The sequence below is a fragment of the Adiantum capillus-veneris genome, chromosome 12 (genome assembly GCF_014529385.1).
Source record: "Adiantum capillus-veneris isolate H3 chromosome 12, ASM1452938v2, whole genome shotgun sequence".
NCBI lineage: Eukaryota > Viridiplantae > Streptophyta > Polypodiopsida > Polypodiales > Pteridaceae > Adiantum > Adiantum capillus-veneris.
Genome location: NC_140942.1, coordinates 4,060,094 through 4,076,660, shown reverse-complemented (window position 1 = coordinate 4,076,660; position 16,567 = coordinate 4,060,094). Strand labels below are relative to the sequence as shown.

At 42.8% G+C, this 16,567-nt stretch overlaps 1 protein-coding gene across 5 annotated transcripts in view; it reads left to right on the top strand.

The window, feature by feature from the left end:
• The first annotated feature begins 2,722 nt into the window (after positions 1-2,722).
• Positions 2,723-16,567, top strand: part of LOC147445229 (putative helicase MAGATAMA 3) — a 47,741-nt gene continuing 33,896 nt past the window's right edge. For 4 of the 5 annotated variants that reach the window (XM_086524782.1, XM_086524786.1, XM_086524783.1 and 1 more), the window contains exons 1-7: positions 2,723-4,090; positions 4,178-5,047; positions 5,317-5,505; positions 5,580-5,678; positions 5,884-6,034; positions 6,120-6,255; positions 6,342-8,117. In XM_086524782.1, coding sequence (XP_086380908.1) covers positions 3,643-4,090; positions 4,178-5,047; positions 5,317-5,505; positions 5,580-5,678; positions 5,884-6,034; positions 6,120-6,255; positions 6,342-8,117 — 3,669 coding nt within the window. In that variant the 5' untranslated portion in view covers positions 2,723-3,642. The remainder of the gene's footprint in view (positions 4,091-4,177; positions 5,048-5,316; positions 5,506-5,579; positions 5,679-5,883; positions 6,035-6,119; positions 6,256-6,341; positions 8,118-16,567) is intronic. The other variant, XM_086524781.1, reaches the window with a different exon arrangement.

The window sequence follows — 16,567 nt, the reverse complement described above, 5'->3', positions numbered from 1 at the left end:
ACCCATAATTAACTCAAAAGGAGAGTTTGACCCATAAATTTGGAAAAAGGCACAAAAAGCAGGGATTCTATCTTAGTCGCATGCAAGGTATCTATTAAATTTAGCAGATGCCATAGCTTTCTGGGGACATTATCTCTCCTTCTGGGGTGTGTGCATGTATGTAGCTAGATACTTAAATCATGCTTAGGATCATCAAAAGGCTCTCTCTCTCTCTCTCTCTCTCTCTCTCTCTCTCTACGGGCTACCAAGCCTCATAATATCAAGGGTAACAAAGTGAGAACCACAAACACTAATTAAAAATCCATGGGACATTGATGAACTAAGTAGTGCATGGATGCTACAAGAGGTTGTCAATCCCTTAAAAAACTGAGCCACAACTTACTACTCTCAAGTGTCAATCTCTAGTGCATATCGGTCACCATAATCTAGCCTTCTAGCCGCAAGCACACATGTGTGTTTCACTAAGCTAAAGTGCTTTGAATGGAACCAAGCTTGTTAGGATGGTAGACAAGACTAGATAGAACCGCTCTATGGTCTCAAATCTTTGATTTGACACTTGGACAAAATCACGCATGTTTTTAAGGGCCTAATTTAAGCACGTCGATTTCAAGAAGATGGCCACAACAAAGACATAGAAACTTCACGAGAGACTTACGTTGAGTTGAAGAGCTTTCACACGAGGGAGATACGAGCAAGAGAAACAAGAGGGTAAATAGAGTACACAAAATGATAGAGCACTCAATTTCATTTATGTTAAGCTCAATCTGCAAAAGTTGGCATTATATTTTCTAATAGTAAAAAATCTAGTCCTCTAGCCAATATGACTCATGAAACTAGCAAACTAAGTGCCCTTGGATAATTAAGTTACAAGCTAGAAGCCATCGGCCACCAATCTACTCAATAAAAGCTCACATATACAACCATAAAAATGATAATTATAGTTGTGAATCCTGGTTTTGTTGCATGTGGTCCCACTTTTAGTGGTATGTGCTAGCTCGGTTGCTAACATTCCCCCCAAAACTAGTTTGCAATCGATAATGCTCCTCACTTTGGTAGAAATGTCAAGATTTGAATGTAGAATTTAGTCCACAACACCATTCACTCTACAAAATCTTGATCTTATTCTCTCTTTCTTTGACACAAATGCATAGAAATGAATTCAATGTGTTTGTCTATCTCAAAATTTCTTATACAAACCATACATAGTCTCAAGGATAGATCCATCACAAGATAAATTGTAAATGTGAGAGGCTTTCTTTTAGTATGGGTTTCTTGTGTGCACTATATGTTGCAGGCAAACATACATAACTCGTTATCGAGCACAAAATAGAGTGTTATCAAACCGTGTGCAGGATAGAGCGCCAGAGCTCTTGAAAATCAATGCCTTTAAGGATGGCCATGTAGGTTCTTCCCCAACTTGTCAATTGCTTCACTTGAATCATAGGCTTAAAAGCATGCATAAGCTCCTTGCAAAAATGGATTTGTGCTTCATTTGTCCCTCTTCCTCCTTAGCTCATGTCTCTGCTACTTCTGAGTGCACGTCAACCAAAAAATTTAAGACCTCATAGGGCAGTTTAATCTTAAATTTCATAATCCATGCCTTCGAGATGCAAGCATAGGTGATCACATATGGAGAGAGAAGACCTCACTTCGCCTCCAAGGAGAAAAACATACAATTCATTTGCTCTACCCATGTTGAACCTACCCAGTGAGAATTGTCTATGAATAATCCCACGTGCCTTCAAGATGCAAGCATTTGAAGAGCAACAATGGCTCTGTATTAGCTAAAACATCCTAGAGCATATTTCACAACTAATGCAATCCAAGCGATGGCATCTTGTAAATATATGTGACAAAACTTGTGATTTCAAAAGCATTTCAACTTCGGATCACAAAATTGATGTGTGCTCTCTCTTGTTCGCAAATAAGGCTCTCTTAGCTTGCAGTGTCTTTGATTCTTTCAAAAGTAAACCATAAGAGATGATGAAATTGTGAAGGATGTTGGAATGTTAATGGAGTGAGGTGGCCAACTACACTAGGGTGGAGGGAGATGTGTTGGCTCGGGTGATGGCCAAATTAGAAATGGGGATGGTGTGGATTGGCGGGAATAACCATTGGAGTGGTGCGACCAAAAATACCTACGATGGGTGATCAACGGGTAGCAATGCAAGGAGAGGAGAAGCAAAGGTAGGGACAAAGCCTTGTGGTTTTGAGTGCTTCAGCACAGAGTAGGCTTGTAGAGAACGTTCTCTCTCTCTCTCTCTCATCTTAGATAGCTACTACAACAATTGTTGTAACTGTCAATATTCTCTCTCTTAATCTTTCTCTAGGGCTTTTAATCCCCCTCGGCTCTTTAATTCCCCAACCTCAAGGGCAACCGATTCACCTCGTGCAAGGCTCACGTATTTTGCCAGCCCACTCTTCGTCGCTTAGAACCTTCTTCCTTAGCCATGTGGCGAGCTCGTGCTTGCGTTCTCTAACTCGTCTTACAGACTTGTAACAATGCACATCTCTTAAACGCCTGGGAGAATACTAAGCGGGTTAGGAAACGGGATGGTGGTGGCCCGTGTGGGGCTAGGGAGAGGGCATACTCGTCATGTGTTGGATGTGTTATAGATGTGTGTGTGTTGAATGTTGTGCAGCTTCGAAGGGTCTTGTGTGAATGTAATCTCGAACCGAAACTAAGGTAGGCAAGCCAAGGCATCCCTATATAAAGCAGCCTTCTCCCTCAACTCTTCTGCAGTTCTTTGTTTGCGAGAAAGCTCTTCGTTGCCGCTTCTTCGCTTGCCGCTGTTTCCTCTCCCGTCATTCCCATTGCTCGCTTGGACTTGTCGCTTCCTTGCTGCATGTACCCTAACTTTATCCCGGACTCGACATCCAGTGGTCACGACCACTCGTCTGTGTCGGGCATACTGCCTCCCTCTCTCCTCACGAGACCAGAAGCTTCTTCAATATAGTCTGGTTGCAGCGTGCAGGTCTCCTTGGATTGACTCCTCGAGCATCAAGATTACATGCGCACAAAAGACCTTACACTTTGTTGAGAGCCATCCCTTGGATTAGCAGAGCAGAGTACAGGAGACTCTCTTGCCGGGGCGACCCCGACTTAATAAGCTCTCTTTTACAGGATTCTATCTCGGAACTTTCCCTACAGGTTGGTGAAAGCAGACATTTATCTAATACTATATTTGCAGTTTTGAGTTTCTACAGAGGCTGCACTTGCTGTTTCCCTTTAAAGTAGCCATCAGTGAAGAAATCCTGAAATTCACCAGAAGCAAGTGGCCTTAGACACTTATGAAGTGTTGCTGTGTCCACAGATCTTTGGTGCAGGTGCTACTTCCTGCTTCTTTGTGCTTGCACCAAAATGAGAAATTGCTTGACGCAAGTGCTTTGGGTGCATCTCAGTGCCAGTTCCATGTCAGATTTCACATGGGTCACGGGACCGTGCTGTCGCTTTTTGGGCCTCAATTGTTTGGGGGAGGGAACACTGGTCATGGTGAAGCTTTGATGTGGAAGTTCACGTCTCTCTTTTTGGTGAATCCGTTGGATATCGCCATGTCAGACATGAGCAAGGCACTGCTCACTTGATCGAGTGTGTTTGGAATGATTCTACCAGTAAATTCTACATGATAAGTTTCAATCTCGATGGAGAGTAAAGGCAGAGTGATGTTTGATCTAAACGAACTTCCGGAAGATGAGCCCTTTGCAGCCCAGGAAGGTGAATTTCCGGTTGCTCAGCTGGTAAAACAATGTGCTCCCCAGACCTTGGTGCCAAACATCGGACCCGAGCCCGAGTTGGAAAAGACTCGGTATCATTCGGGAACTTCAGAGTCCTTTGTGGGTCCTGCACAAATGGCTCAGTCAACAGATGTAGTACCTATTCATCTAGGGCAGCATCCTCTCTCATGCTTTCGCCCTTTTGTGAGGCCATTCATGAAGAGCTCACCAGGTGATGTTGATGAGTGTTCACAGGGTTCAAAAGAAAACATGCATGTTGATGATGTGAAATGGCCAAAAACTGTCAGAGTGGAAAGTGCATTACCCAAGCATGCCCCAGACTTGAGCAATGGTCACAGTCATGCAAATTGTGAAGGTGGGATTTTTTTTCAGTCTCAAGTTTGTTTTGCAGCGAAATTGTATTTCTTTCCTTCTGATCGAAGATCCTTGTACCTCTTTTCAGATTCTCACAGAAACCAAGGTATGCAGTTTGTTTCTTCGGACATTGTAAAAGGCATCGACACTGAGAATGTAAAAGGTTCCTCCTTTGGAGAACTTATTATATTAAAGGGGGATGAGCAGCCTAATAATGCAGGAATTGTAAAAGAAGGGAAAATGAGTGAGCGTCTCGAATCTGTATCAATGGATACTGCAATGAAAGTGGAGGTGTTAAACAGTGGTCAAGTTGTGCCCGAAAATAAGGTCCCTTCAGTTTTTGGAAAGAGAGAGAGATCAGATCCAAAGGATGCAAAGCTTGGCAAGAAGCGTAATCGGCAGACTATGTTCTTAGATGTGCGAGAGGCTGCCAAACAAGCACCTCCACCCAAAACTCCCACTTCAAAGAAAAGTTTGTCGTCTTCACTTGGTTTTCGTAACCCCCCTAAGGCAATGAGTGATTCACGGTCCAAAGATTCAAAAATGGTCAGCCCAGTGAGGGAATGTCTGCGAGGAGCAGCAAATTTATCAGAGCTCAAAACAAGTACTGTGACAGCTAATGAAGGAGCACATATGGGAGTTTCTGATGCGTCAACCACTTCTCAATTTTTAGCCAGAAGTGTGCCATCTCCTGCCGATAGTTGTGTGGAGGGGAGTTCAAAGAATAAGCTTGGAGAAACTGAGATTAAAGTGAAAGGGATGCAATCGGCCAAACAGGCTGTTGGTGGAAAGTATCCCCTTGGGGTGGGTGGAATTGAAGAAAAGCCAACTAGTCATTTGAGGCCAGTTGCAAAGAAGAATCCCAACAGCTTGAGGAAACAGGTTGTGGCTAGCAGCGACACTTCTATTGCCCGCTTACATCGAGAGGCGACTTGTGATAAGCTTTGGAAGCCCCCTGGTTAGCATCCCTTTTGACAAAGCATTTGTCGCCATTGTTTCAATCTTTGTGTTTTTGTGTACTTACCCTGGTCTTAGGTTGTTATCATAACAACTTTGCCTCTGCTGTAGTTGTCCCTCCTTGCGTAATCGTTGGCGTTTACTTTGTCTTATTCATTATTTTCCTATTCGTGAGTTAATAAGTGGATATGATAAATTCTCTGTTTGGTTGCCTGTAGCATATTGATGTATACGAATCCTACCAACTTACTGTGAGTTTTATGGTGGCAGGGGAAGCAGAGCTTCAGTGTGTTCCAGTTAGTTTTGATTCTGTCCAGGAATATGTGAATGTGTTTGAGCCACTCCTCTTTGAAGAGTGTAGAGCACAGCTGCACAGTACATGGGAGGAATTATGTGAGGGTGTTGCCAAGGATCCGCATGTTCAAGTTTTTGTGAAGATGGTTGAGAAACGAGAAAGAGGTCAGCCAAGTTTTTTCCTTGTGACATTGGGACTGGAAGCAATTGTAATATCTTGTCTTGATGTCCAATTTCAGGTTGGTATGATGTGGTACTTTTCCCGGTTGACAGCCAGGCTAGGTTGGCATTTAAGGAAGGGGATGTTGCTGTTTTGTCTACCCCAAAGCCGGGATCAGGTATTATTTGTTTTTTTAAAGGATGAGTCGTCCATTTTTCCACTCGATAAAAATGTCTTGCAGCCTACTTCTCACATAATAGCTTGGCTAATGTTAGTTTTGGCAGTCAAAGGCTATTATTAATGCCAAACTTTATGTACGTGCTAGCTTTAGTTGGGAGCTGTGGACTATGTTGAGAATCTGATAAATCTATCACATTTGACAGGGGGGCGAATGAGGCGAACTAGTAGTTTGAATGTGATTGAGTCTTCTGAGGTGGAGGTTTCAAGTCGGACGGCAGGTATTATCCGTCGGCATGTTCCCATTGATACGCGTGAGCTCCATGGAGCAACCCTTCGCTTTTATGTAGGAGAAAGGTATGGGCTTCGTTGAAGATTTTGGAAGATGTCGAAACATATTACCTAGTTGATATCCTAAGTTCTTGTTGCTGTTTACAAATAGCTCAAATACGGAAGAATCCATAAAGAAAAGATTTCAGTCCAAGGGAACTATGTGGTATTTGACTGTTCTTGGTTCTCTTGCAACAACGCAGCGTGAATATGTTGCTCTGCATGCCTTTCAGAATCTCCAATCCCAGGTTTTGGTCACTAGCACTTCCTGCTGATACCTGCATAAGACTATTTCTGTCTTCACATCTTCTAACCGGATTGTTTTCACAAACAGATGATTAGAGCTATATTGAATCCTAAGCCAGAGCATTTTCCTCGTTATGAGGAGGAGCCACCAGCTATGCCTGAGTGCTTCACCCAGCCGTTTGTGCAGCATCTTCATCGAAACTTCAATACCCCCCAGTTGACTGCAATCAAATGGGCTGCTATGCATACAGCAGCAGGCTCGAGCAGCTCTAATGGAGCTGGGAAACGGCAGGATCTGTGGCCGTTTACACTTGTTCAAGGCCCTCCCGGGACTGGTAAAACACACACGGTGTGGGGAATGCTGAACGTGATACACCTTGTGCAATATCAAAGGTACTATGCTGCGCTTTTAAAAAAGCTTGCGCCAGAAAGCTTGAAAGCAGAAGAGCCAGTTCCTGAAAATTCTTCGTGTCATGGAGGAGGTTTAGATGATGTTTTGCAGAAGATGGATCAGAACTTGGCAAGAAGTCTCCCCAAGCTATGCCCAAAGCCAAGGATGCTAGTTTGTGCCCCCTCTAATGCTGCCACGGATGAGCTGCTTACTCGAGTCCTAGAGAGGGGTTTCATTGATGGAGAGATGAAAGTGTATCGCCCTGATGTTGCTCGGGTCGGTGTGGATACACAAACAAGAGCTTCACAAGCAGTATCTGTTGAACGAAGATCAGATCACTTATTGGGTATGTCAAGAGATGATGTTTTGGGTTGGCTGCAACAGCTCCGGGGTAGAGAGACATTTTTGTCGCAGCAAATGGCTTCTTTGCAGAAAGAATTAGCATCAGCAGCTGCTGCTCGCTCACAGGGCTCAGTTGGAGTAGATCCAGATGTCCTTTGTGCTCGTGATCAATCTCGGGACACAAAGTTGCAGCAACTTGCTGCCATAGTAGAAGAAAGGGATAAGGTTCTTGTTGAGATGTCTCGATTGTTTATTGTGGAAAGTCGCTTTCGAGGTGGCTTTGGGTTCTCTCTTGAGGATGCTCGTGCTAAATTGGAGGCCAGTTTTGCAAATGAGGCTGAGATTGTCTTTACAACTGTTTCTAGCAGTGGTCGACGTCTTTTCAACCATCTCACTCATGGATTTGACATGGTTGTTATCGATGAAGCTGCCCAAGCAAGTGAAGCTGCAGTTTTACCACCCTTGAGCTTGGGTGCGGCTAGGTGTGTGCTTATTGGTGATCCTCAACAACTGCCAGCCACTGTTATAAGTCGTGCTGCAAACACTCTGCAGTATAGTCGAAGTTTATTTGAGAGATTCCAGCAGGGAGGTTGTCCGGCTATGTTGTTGTCAGTGCAATATCGTATGCATCCTCAAATAAGGGACTTCCCTTCAAGATATTTCTATCAGAGTCGCCTTGTGGACAGTGAAAGTGTTTCTTCTTTGCCAGATGAGCCTTATCATAGCGATTCTCTTTTAAGGCCATATATATTTTATGATGTAAGCCATGGCCGAGAGTCTCACAAGGGAAATTCTGTTTCGTATCAAAATGTTACAGAAGCCCAGTTTGCAGCTCGTCTTTATGAGTATTTGCAAAATTTTATAAAAACGGCAGGTGTTAACAAGGTTTCTGTTGGTGTTATTACACCGTACAAACTGCAGCTCAAATGTTTGCAGCAGGAGTTTGGTTCGCTTCTTAGTCCAGATGTAGACAGCAAATCTGTTTACATCAATACAGTGGATGCTTTTCAAGGGCAAGAGCGGGATGTGATTATTATGTCTTGTGTACGAGCATCAAGTCATGGAGTGGGGTTTGTCGCAGATATTCGCAGGATGAATGTTGCCCTCACTAGAGCAAGGCGATGCCTTTGGGTAAGTTCATTGTCCAGTTTTTGACATGGTTATTTCAGTGTGTGGAAGATATGTAGCATGATTTAGCAAAGGTAATCTCTGTTCTTACTGTTGGGCACTAATTTCGTGGGGCGTAAGTGTTGGTCAATGCCATGCATTTATTTAAAGGTTATGTGCGTAATGTACTTTGGGGGGAGAACTAGGCTTTGTAAGTGAAGGCAGAATGGCTGGTGCTAGGCAAATTTTCACCTATGGGCTTATGGATTTACACCATGTCTGTCTTGTTTGTTTTTTTACACATGGAAGACCTTTTGCTTCTTTGTCTTTTACATTGCATTATTGCACCTTTTGATGAAGATGTTGATACATAGTTCCCAAGGGTTCCAGAATCCACAGAATGAAACAGGGGTTTCAGAATACACGGAACGGAACAGGGTTTCTTTTTCAGGTTTCAAGGTTTTGGCCATTAAAAAAGAAACGGTGAATCGGATTTTGATTTTAGGATGTACTTGATGCATAGATATACCAGATACAAGCCTCTAGAACTTTGTACAAATTTGTTTTAGGGGACTACCTAGAAGTGCACAGGAAACTGTTGAATTTCAGCCGTTCAAAACTTGCACAACGATTTCATTCACTTCCAATATACAAAGTTCAAAATCCAGCCAATTGCATAGGAAACTGTTGGTTATCAGCCGTTCAAAACTTGCACAACGATTTCATTTACTTCCAATATACAAAGTTTAAAATCCAGCCAACTGCATTATAAGGTCAGAAACTTGGCGGGGTTCATGAACATTTCAACTTCCTAGTTACATTGATCCAAGAACTTGATAAAGTTAGAATGATGAAAGTGTTCGTTAGACCATGGCAAAGAGAAGGGGAGGGGCGTGATGTATTTTATGACATTGAGGATCACGATCACTGACAATGGACTGTGGATGATGGAAGTGTTCGTTAGACCATGGCAAAGAGAAGGGGAGAGGCGTGATGTATTTTATGACATTGAGGATCACGATCACTGACAATGGACTGTGGCATAGCATGGTACTTGAACACATTGTACAAAAACAACCGTGCCATCTGGTCAGATTTTATCTTCTTCTTGACGGGAATAAAATGGGCTTGCTTGCTAAACTTGCAAATAATAATTGATATACCATCATTCCTTGTCGGCGTTATTGGAAGATCAAAGATATCCACATCAATACTTTCCCATGGCTTGTCTGGAATAGGCAGTGGCTGTAACAACCCTCGTGCCTTTTGCCTGTCAAAACTTGACCTTTTGGCAAATCAAGCATGCTCGCACAAAGGCAAGATGAAGGGCAAGGAAAGATTGTTTCCAAAGCTCAGCATGCGTTACTATGGGCCTTTTCAAGTGTGCGACATAATCAGTGATGTTGCATATAGGCTGAAATTGCCTGACAGTTGGAAGATTCACAATGCGTTTCATGTGAGTCTTCTCAAACCCTATGTGGGTGATGTGCCAAAAGATATGTCTGCTGAAGATCAGCCGGGAGTCGAGGAACTTGACGAGATCTTGGTCCCTGAACAGATTTTGGCACACAAAGAAAAGAAAGTGAAAGGCAAGGTTGCTAGGCGTTACTTAGTAAAGTTCAGAAACTATCCACCAATGGATGCTAAGTGGATGGAAGAAGGTAAACTTGCAGAATCACCAACTGTGTTATGACTTTACCTTGAAGCCTTCGATTTGCAACCTACCTTGACCCCTTGAGTTTCAGAGCTACATGGATTGTCAGTGTGACAATGGATTCTGAAACAAATGATGTGCATGGTATTTAAAGTGAGCTCAAATGAAATACCTGTTACATGAATGTTAGAGCTGTACAGACTGTCAGTTTGGCAATTGCTCTTATGGAATGTCCAAAAGTTTGGTTAGTGCTATAGAAGTGAGTATTTCTTGTCAGTTTGTCAAGGATACAGTAATTGCTTCTATTAAAGAGAACATGTGTAACTGCATTCTTAAACTGTCGGTTTGGGTATGCTCGAAAGTGTTACGGGATCCAACGTGTACTATAAGACAGTGGCAAAATGTGCAGCTACCATTTTGTCATTGGAAAGTTAGTGACTCAAAGCAATGGCAGAGTGCGAAGCTACCACTATGTCATTGGGACAGGGTTCACACGCAGGCAATACATGAGTCAACGAGGTGTTGAATACACCAGGGTTGACAATGAGCATGTATGTGTCGTATATGTGTCGACAGGTGTTGAATACATCAATGTTGACAGTAAGCATGTACGACATAGATGCAAACGAGGACGTTTGAGATTTCAAGAGGGGGGTTTGTCACCAGCGTGTGACTACTATCTATCCTTTTTGTTGATGTCTTTCTTGTTATCTATTTACTTTCACTTTTTCGAAACACCCCTCGGGAAATCTAACTGCCCTACATTGCATAGCTAGTGTGGAACTGTCCAGAGGGAGTCTAGGCCTGAGGGCAAGAGAGCACTAAGGTTGGACAAGGACTATGGTTAGCCAAGTGGGGTCATTGACTAGCCAAAGTGGAATCCTTTGCTACAGAGGCTACATTTCAGTTCTGGATGTGGCCGCAGTGTACAAAGAGGGTCGGATGACCTAGAAAGATACAATGGCAGCATCTCCTAAAATTTAGGGAACTGCTATTTTGGGACCTGAAAATGTGTTGACGTCATTACCTCCGGAATGACAAAGGGAACATTTTCTTACTCTGCCGTGAAGTCAACTGGGTAGCCGGTTGGGAGATTTTTAGGCGGCAACCCCGAAACGGGAAAATGCTTATAAATGTGCCAAGTGGCACTTTCTGGTGCACTTGCCTCATGCAACAAGAAGTGGCGCTGAATTTAGGAGGGGGAGAGCCTCATTTTCAGTTTTTGTCACAGGTTAAGAGCTATGGAGTGCTTGCTTTCCCTCTTATGCACAGTGCGGTGCCAGGAGTGATGCCCTGCACGCTACGCACTGCCCTCTCTCTCCCCTTTGGCAGTATGTTATGCCCCACTAGTGGGCTTTTCATTTGACCAATGTACAGTTGTGTGGGTTCATGCGCGATTGCCGAGGCAAGAGCCTCTTGCACAGGTACTGGATTAGCTAGCGGCTAATCCCCCCGCAGGTACAGGTGAATTCGGAGAGGTTTCACGCTAGAAATCTCGTCCGATTCAAAGGGCAAGTAGCCCTACAGGTGCGGGAGCTCGAGGACTTGCTACGGATGCGACGGGCACGCGAAACGGAGCCCGAAACAGTAAATTACAGCCTGCTGTGTATTTTTGCAGGTTTAGGGTTTTGGCCCTAAATGGTCCCTAATACCCCCAAGAGGTTCGGGGACGCGAGGAGACCGCTGTACAGGTGATTCGGCGCATTTTCGGGGCTGAAAACAGAGAATTCAGCGTGCTGCAGATTCTCGCCAGGTTTTGCAAAGTGCCCGTATGTGTCGGGAAAGTCATTCAATGCGTGGGAATACTGACTGTGAAGGGTCCTAGTACAATTATGTTTCCGAAATCGGGCCGGAACAGTTGAAATTCAGCCAAGTTTGTGCGGGGCAGCTTGTAGGAAAAAGGGATTTTGCAGATGTATTCAGTTGAATACAGAAAAGGGAGATAATAGCGGACTATTCCATTCGGGATGGCTACTTGATCAAGAAAATCATGTTGTGTGTTACACAGCCGTTGAGGGAAAAGGTTATAACCGAATGCCACTGTCCCCCTTATACGGGTCACTGCGGCATTGCTACCACCTTGAAAGGGGTAGAGAGAGACTTCTTTTGTAACCATACCCACCCGCCCCTGGGAAAGTATTGCAATGGATTTCTTCTTCCGAGAACACACCGTTGGCACGATTGTTTATTACCCAAGTCTTCAAATTACATGGCATGTCTTAGGCGGTTGTCTCCGACAGGACCCCAGGTTCACGAGTTTGTTTTGGACGGCTATTTGGGAGAACATAGGCACACGGTTGTAGTTCTCGTCATCGTTCCACCCACAGACTGACGGGCAATCAGAGATTACTAATTCAGTGGTACTGGATCTGTTGAAGTCTTCTTTGTTGGATTAGAAGACTACTTGGGAAAGGTTTTTACCTTTGGTGGAATATGCCTATAGAAACACGCTTAACTCATTGATGGGAATGGTGCCATTTGAGATTCTTGTATTTGCTACGAAGGTTCCACCCTCCCTTGGCACGAAAGATAAGATTTTTCTTTGAAGCCGACCAATTCACGAGGGACTTGGTTCGATAGGCTTTGCAGAAATTTCAGGAAAGACAAAAAAAAAGGCAGCAGACCGCCATTGTCGCGATTTGAAATTGAAGGAGAATAATTGGGTGCTCTTACAGTATGGGAAGGCACTCCTGAGAAAGGAAAAAAAAATAGGGAAAGGAGCGGCTTCTTTGAAAGCTTAGCATGAGATAGTGTGGACCTTTGCAGATTTTTCGAAAAGATAAATGATATCTCTTTTGGACTGAAGCTGCCAGAATACTTGGAGGATTCACAATGTTTTTCTTGTGAGTCTCTTATAGCCTTTTGAAGGCGATGCCCGATGATGGGAAGCTAGATGTGCAACCCGTTGGACGAAAACGAGCAGATACTCGTTCCATAACAGAAATCGACACAAAAAGAAAGAAAGAAGGTAAAGCGAACTGAGTTCTTGATTAAATTCAAGACCTACTTCGCAATGGATGTGAAGTGATTGGAGGAGGAAGACCTAGTAGATATTCCTCGGAATGTGAATCTTTACCTTGAAGCTTTTGGTTTAGCATAGTCTATTCCAAATGGAACCTAGAATTCAGCTTGGCCGGAGATCTGGTGCAGTGGGTTTGCACAAGAGGGGAGTTACTCCGCTCCTTTATCAACAGATGCCTCGATTTTTGAATACTAGTCATTGATGTCTCTTTGAGCTTTTGGGATATTGAGATTTGACAATATTGTGATGGATGACTTTATGAAATGGAATTCTTGAATATGAAACTGATTTGTTCTTGACTTGTTTTTAAGTGCAGGAATTGATAGACGAAATGACTGCAGCATTTTGGTCTTAATGATCTCGTATAGACATGGTTGCAATAAGGGTTAGTCAATCGGGCATCTACGAGGTCCTGACTGGATTTAGATGTGATTGCTAACTGCATTGCCGATAAATCATGCTCTAAGATCCGAATGAATGTTGAATGTGATTTGTCATGTGATGTCAAATGATGTCCTGCGATGTGATTGTCGATTGGTACATGTGCTAGATGTGTGTTCCTAGTGCGTTGGTACTAATAGTCTGTGTCTGCTAAGGTAGTTTATAGCTTCTGTCTGTTTTGCAAGCGTAATCGAGGGCGATTACAATGCTTTTAAGAGGGGGGTATGTCACAAAGTGATGACGTGGCCACACACATACGGTATGTACCATCTTTCTTTTGCACTAAAAGAATTGGAGAACAAAAGGTAGAGGAGCTAGGCCTTACCATCCCTTTGTCTACCAATCCCTTTGTCTACCAATTCTTGTACTTGCCTCATGATCTCCTCTTGTTGAGCTTGGGATATTTGATAAGGAGGCTTGTTAGGTGTTGAACTTCCTGGTAAGAGCTCAATTCAATGGTCATCAATCCCCTTGTTTTGGAGGTAAGTCCATAGGGATATCATCGATGAACACATCTTGGAATCCTTTTAGAAAATCAGACAAGTCTAACTCTTCTTGATTCCTACCATTTAAATTTGAGAAAACATAAGGGTCTTTTAGGAGACAAAAATCATGTACACAAAAAGTGAGCTCTTCATTGATTTATCAAAAGCAGGAAGATTTACAAGTGGTATAGTACGACCTGTACACACACACCTTGCACAAGCCGAAAGAAAATGCAGTCGTTGAAAATGCTTACGTGGTTGCCAATCCCGAAAATCGCAGAATGTAGGATACGTGGCAGGATGTACGGACGTCCACAGATTGCAGCGCTTTTTGCAGGTTGTTTCAGCGGTAGATTTTGGCATGCTTTTTGGCTACGCATGTTGGGAGAAAAAAAGAGCTTTTTTGCTTTATTTTTAAAAGCTAAATATAAACAACTTTTTGGGACTTGCTTTATTTTTAAAAGCAAGAGAGAGAAAGAGCCTTTGCTTTATTTTAAAAGCTTTTGATTTCCAGCTTTTGAGGCTTGTGGGGGCTCTGCTTTTAGCATCCCATGTAAACCTTTAAATATGCAGGCATGGCCTCAGAACTCAGAGCATTTGGATGCAGAGTCTAAGTGTGAGCGCCTGCCTGCACTCTTGTACTTTGAACACAAATTAATATAAAAAGAAATACCGGAAGGGGCGCTTGACTCTGGGGCCAATATCTCTAGGCACGGAACTCTGCCGGGCCAGCGTCGAATCATCTGTGAACTGTGAACTGTTTTGAAGTATTTATTTGTGTTGTCGCGATAGATTCTTGACTTGGTGTGCCCAAGTCTGTTACACATGCACTTACTCTTGGGCATTGACTACGTGAGTGGGGATGTCATAGCTGTTGTCCAAGCTATGCATGATAAAGATGATAATCTTATTCTTCCTGTTTGGACAAGCAACGAAGTTGAGGTTACAATTGCACTTACTCTTGGGCACTGATGACGTGAGTAGGGATGTCATAGTTGTTGTCGAAGCTATGCATGATAAAGGTGATAGTCTTATTCTTCCTGTTTGAACAAGCAACGAAATTGAGGTCACATATTGTCAAGTTTGAATATATGAACTTCTTTTGATTATTTCAGCTTCTTCGTAGGTTTGTAGTAGTATTCATTTCTAGTTTTTAGCTTACATTAGGACTTCCGAATTTCTTTCTTTAGAAGTTGTTGTGTGGAGTCTGATTTTTAGGATCAAGTCTTTTGAGATGTCTTATCTTTTTAGTTTAAAGTTGAGTACTTGTTTGAAGTTTCAACCAGGTAAGTTTATTTTGCGTATGCCTTTTCTAAAAGCTTTTTTAAGTAAATAATGGTTTGTTTTATCTAGTTTTGTTTAGTAGCAATTAAAGTGATGTGTTTATTTTTGTTTTTTTGTTTCCATTTGTTTTTCTTGATGTTTTTTCTTGTGTTTCTTGCTTTTGTAGTTTTGTGAGTGTTTTATCCCCTCTTATGAGTTTAGACTATTTTGAACTCATGAAGGTATATATAAATTGTCACAGCTGAAATTTGTGGCTTTCTTGATAACGCATAGCCACAACATTCTTTTTGCCTTCCACATGCAATAATCTGAAAGTGGAATGTAGAGAGAATGTTTGCCCATTGCATATGCTTTTTGGATAACTTTGACTGTGTCAAGAAGTATCGTAAGGTCTGATCTGTTTGGACAACAAAACCAGCACCTAGCAGGTAGTGCTTCCAACTGGAAAGCGCCTAAATCATAGCTATTAACACTATCCCAATACTATTGCCATACTCATCACACTAGGCCACAAATGACTTCTTGAGATCTAGTACTTCGGATTACTGGATCCGAAGTCATCTTTTCCTTAAAGGGATTAAAAGCTGAAATCTCTTTTGTGTTCATTTAAACGTAACCTCTTTCTTTTGTAGAGCATGAAAAGGGGTGAAGCAATCTCGACAAAGTTCCTTATAAACCTTTTGTATTAATAAGAGTATAAGCCCAAGAAGCTACAGACATTGTGCACAATCTTCAAATCTGGCCGTGTCTTAATTGCTTCAACCTTGGCAGGATCCATTTGGGTACCATCCTTTGACACTATCTAGCCAAGAAAGTGGATATCCTTCGAGAAGAATTCACTTTTCTTAGGATTGACAAGCAACCTGTGACTGTGTAGCTCTTCAAACACAATGGTCAGGTGATGCCTATGCTCCTCTTCTTTCTTTGAATAGACTTATCACGTTATCAAAGGACGTGCTGACAAACTTTTGATGTGGGTGGAAGATCCGTTCCATCATCGTATTGAACGTAGTAGGAGCATTTGTAAGACCGAACGGCATCACTAAGAACTTATACAAAACAAATGTAGGCCTAAACGCAATCTTGTGCACATCCTCCGGCCCGATACGAATCTGATTGTACCCCTCTTATGGTCTCTCCTGCTGAAAATTGCAGCACCCTCTAATCGATCAAGAATATCATCAATCCTTGGGGATAGGAAACTTGTTCTTGATGGTATTCTTATTCAATGCACGGTAGTCAATACACATGCGCCAAGAGCCATCCTTCTTATGCACTAGAAGCACTAGGGAGCAAAAGGGTGAAGAACTAGGTTGAATCGACCCTTTTTCTAATAGCTCCTCTATTTGGTTCATAATCTGTCAAGTGCAGCGGAAGTGTCTTAAGGATTTAGCTTGGATCTAGTACTCCGCACATAAACACAAGATTACTTCACTTGAAAAGAATTGATCTGAATTGAACTTGATGAAAGAGAGAGACGCAGTGTGAGAGAAAGAGAGATGACACCGCATGTCGGGTCCCAACCACCTTCAAGGGCCCCCTTGCTCTGATGCTAGAGCAAGTACTTGCTTTATTTCTTGCACAATGC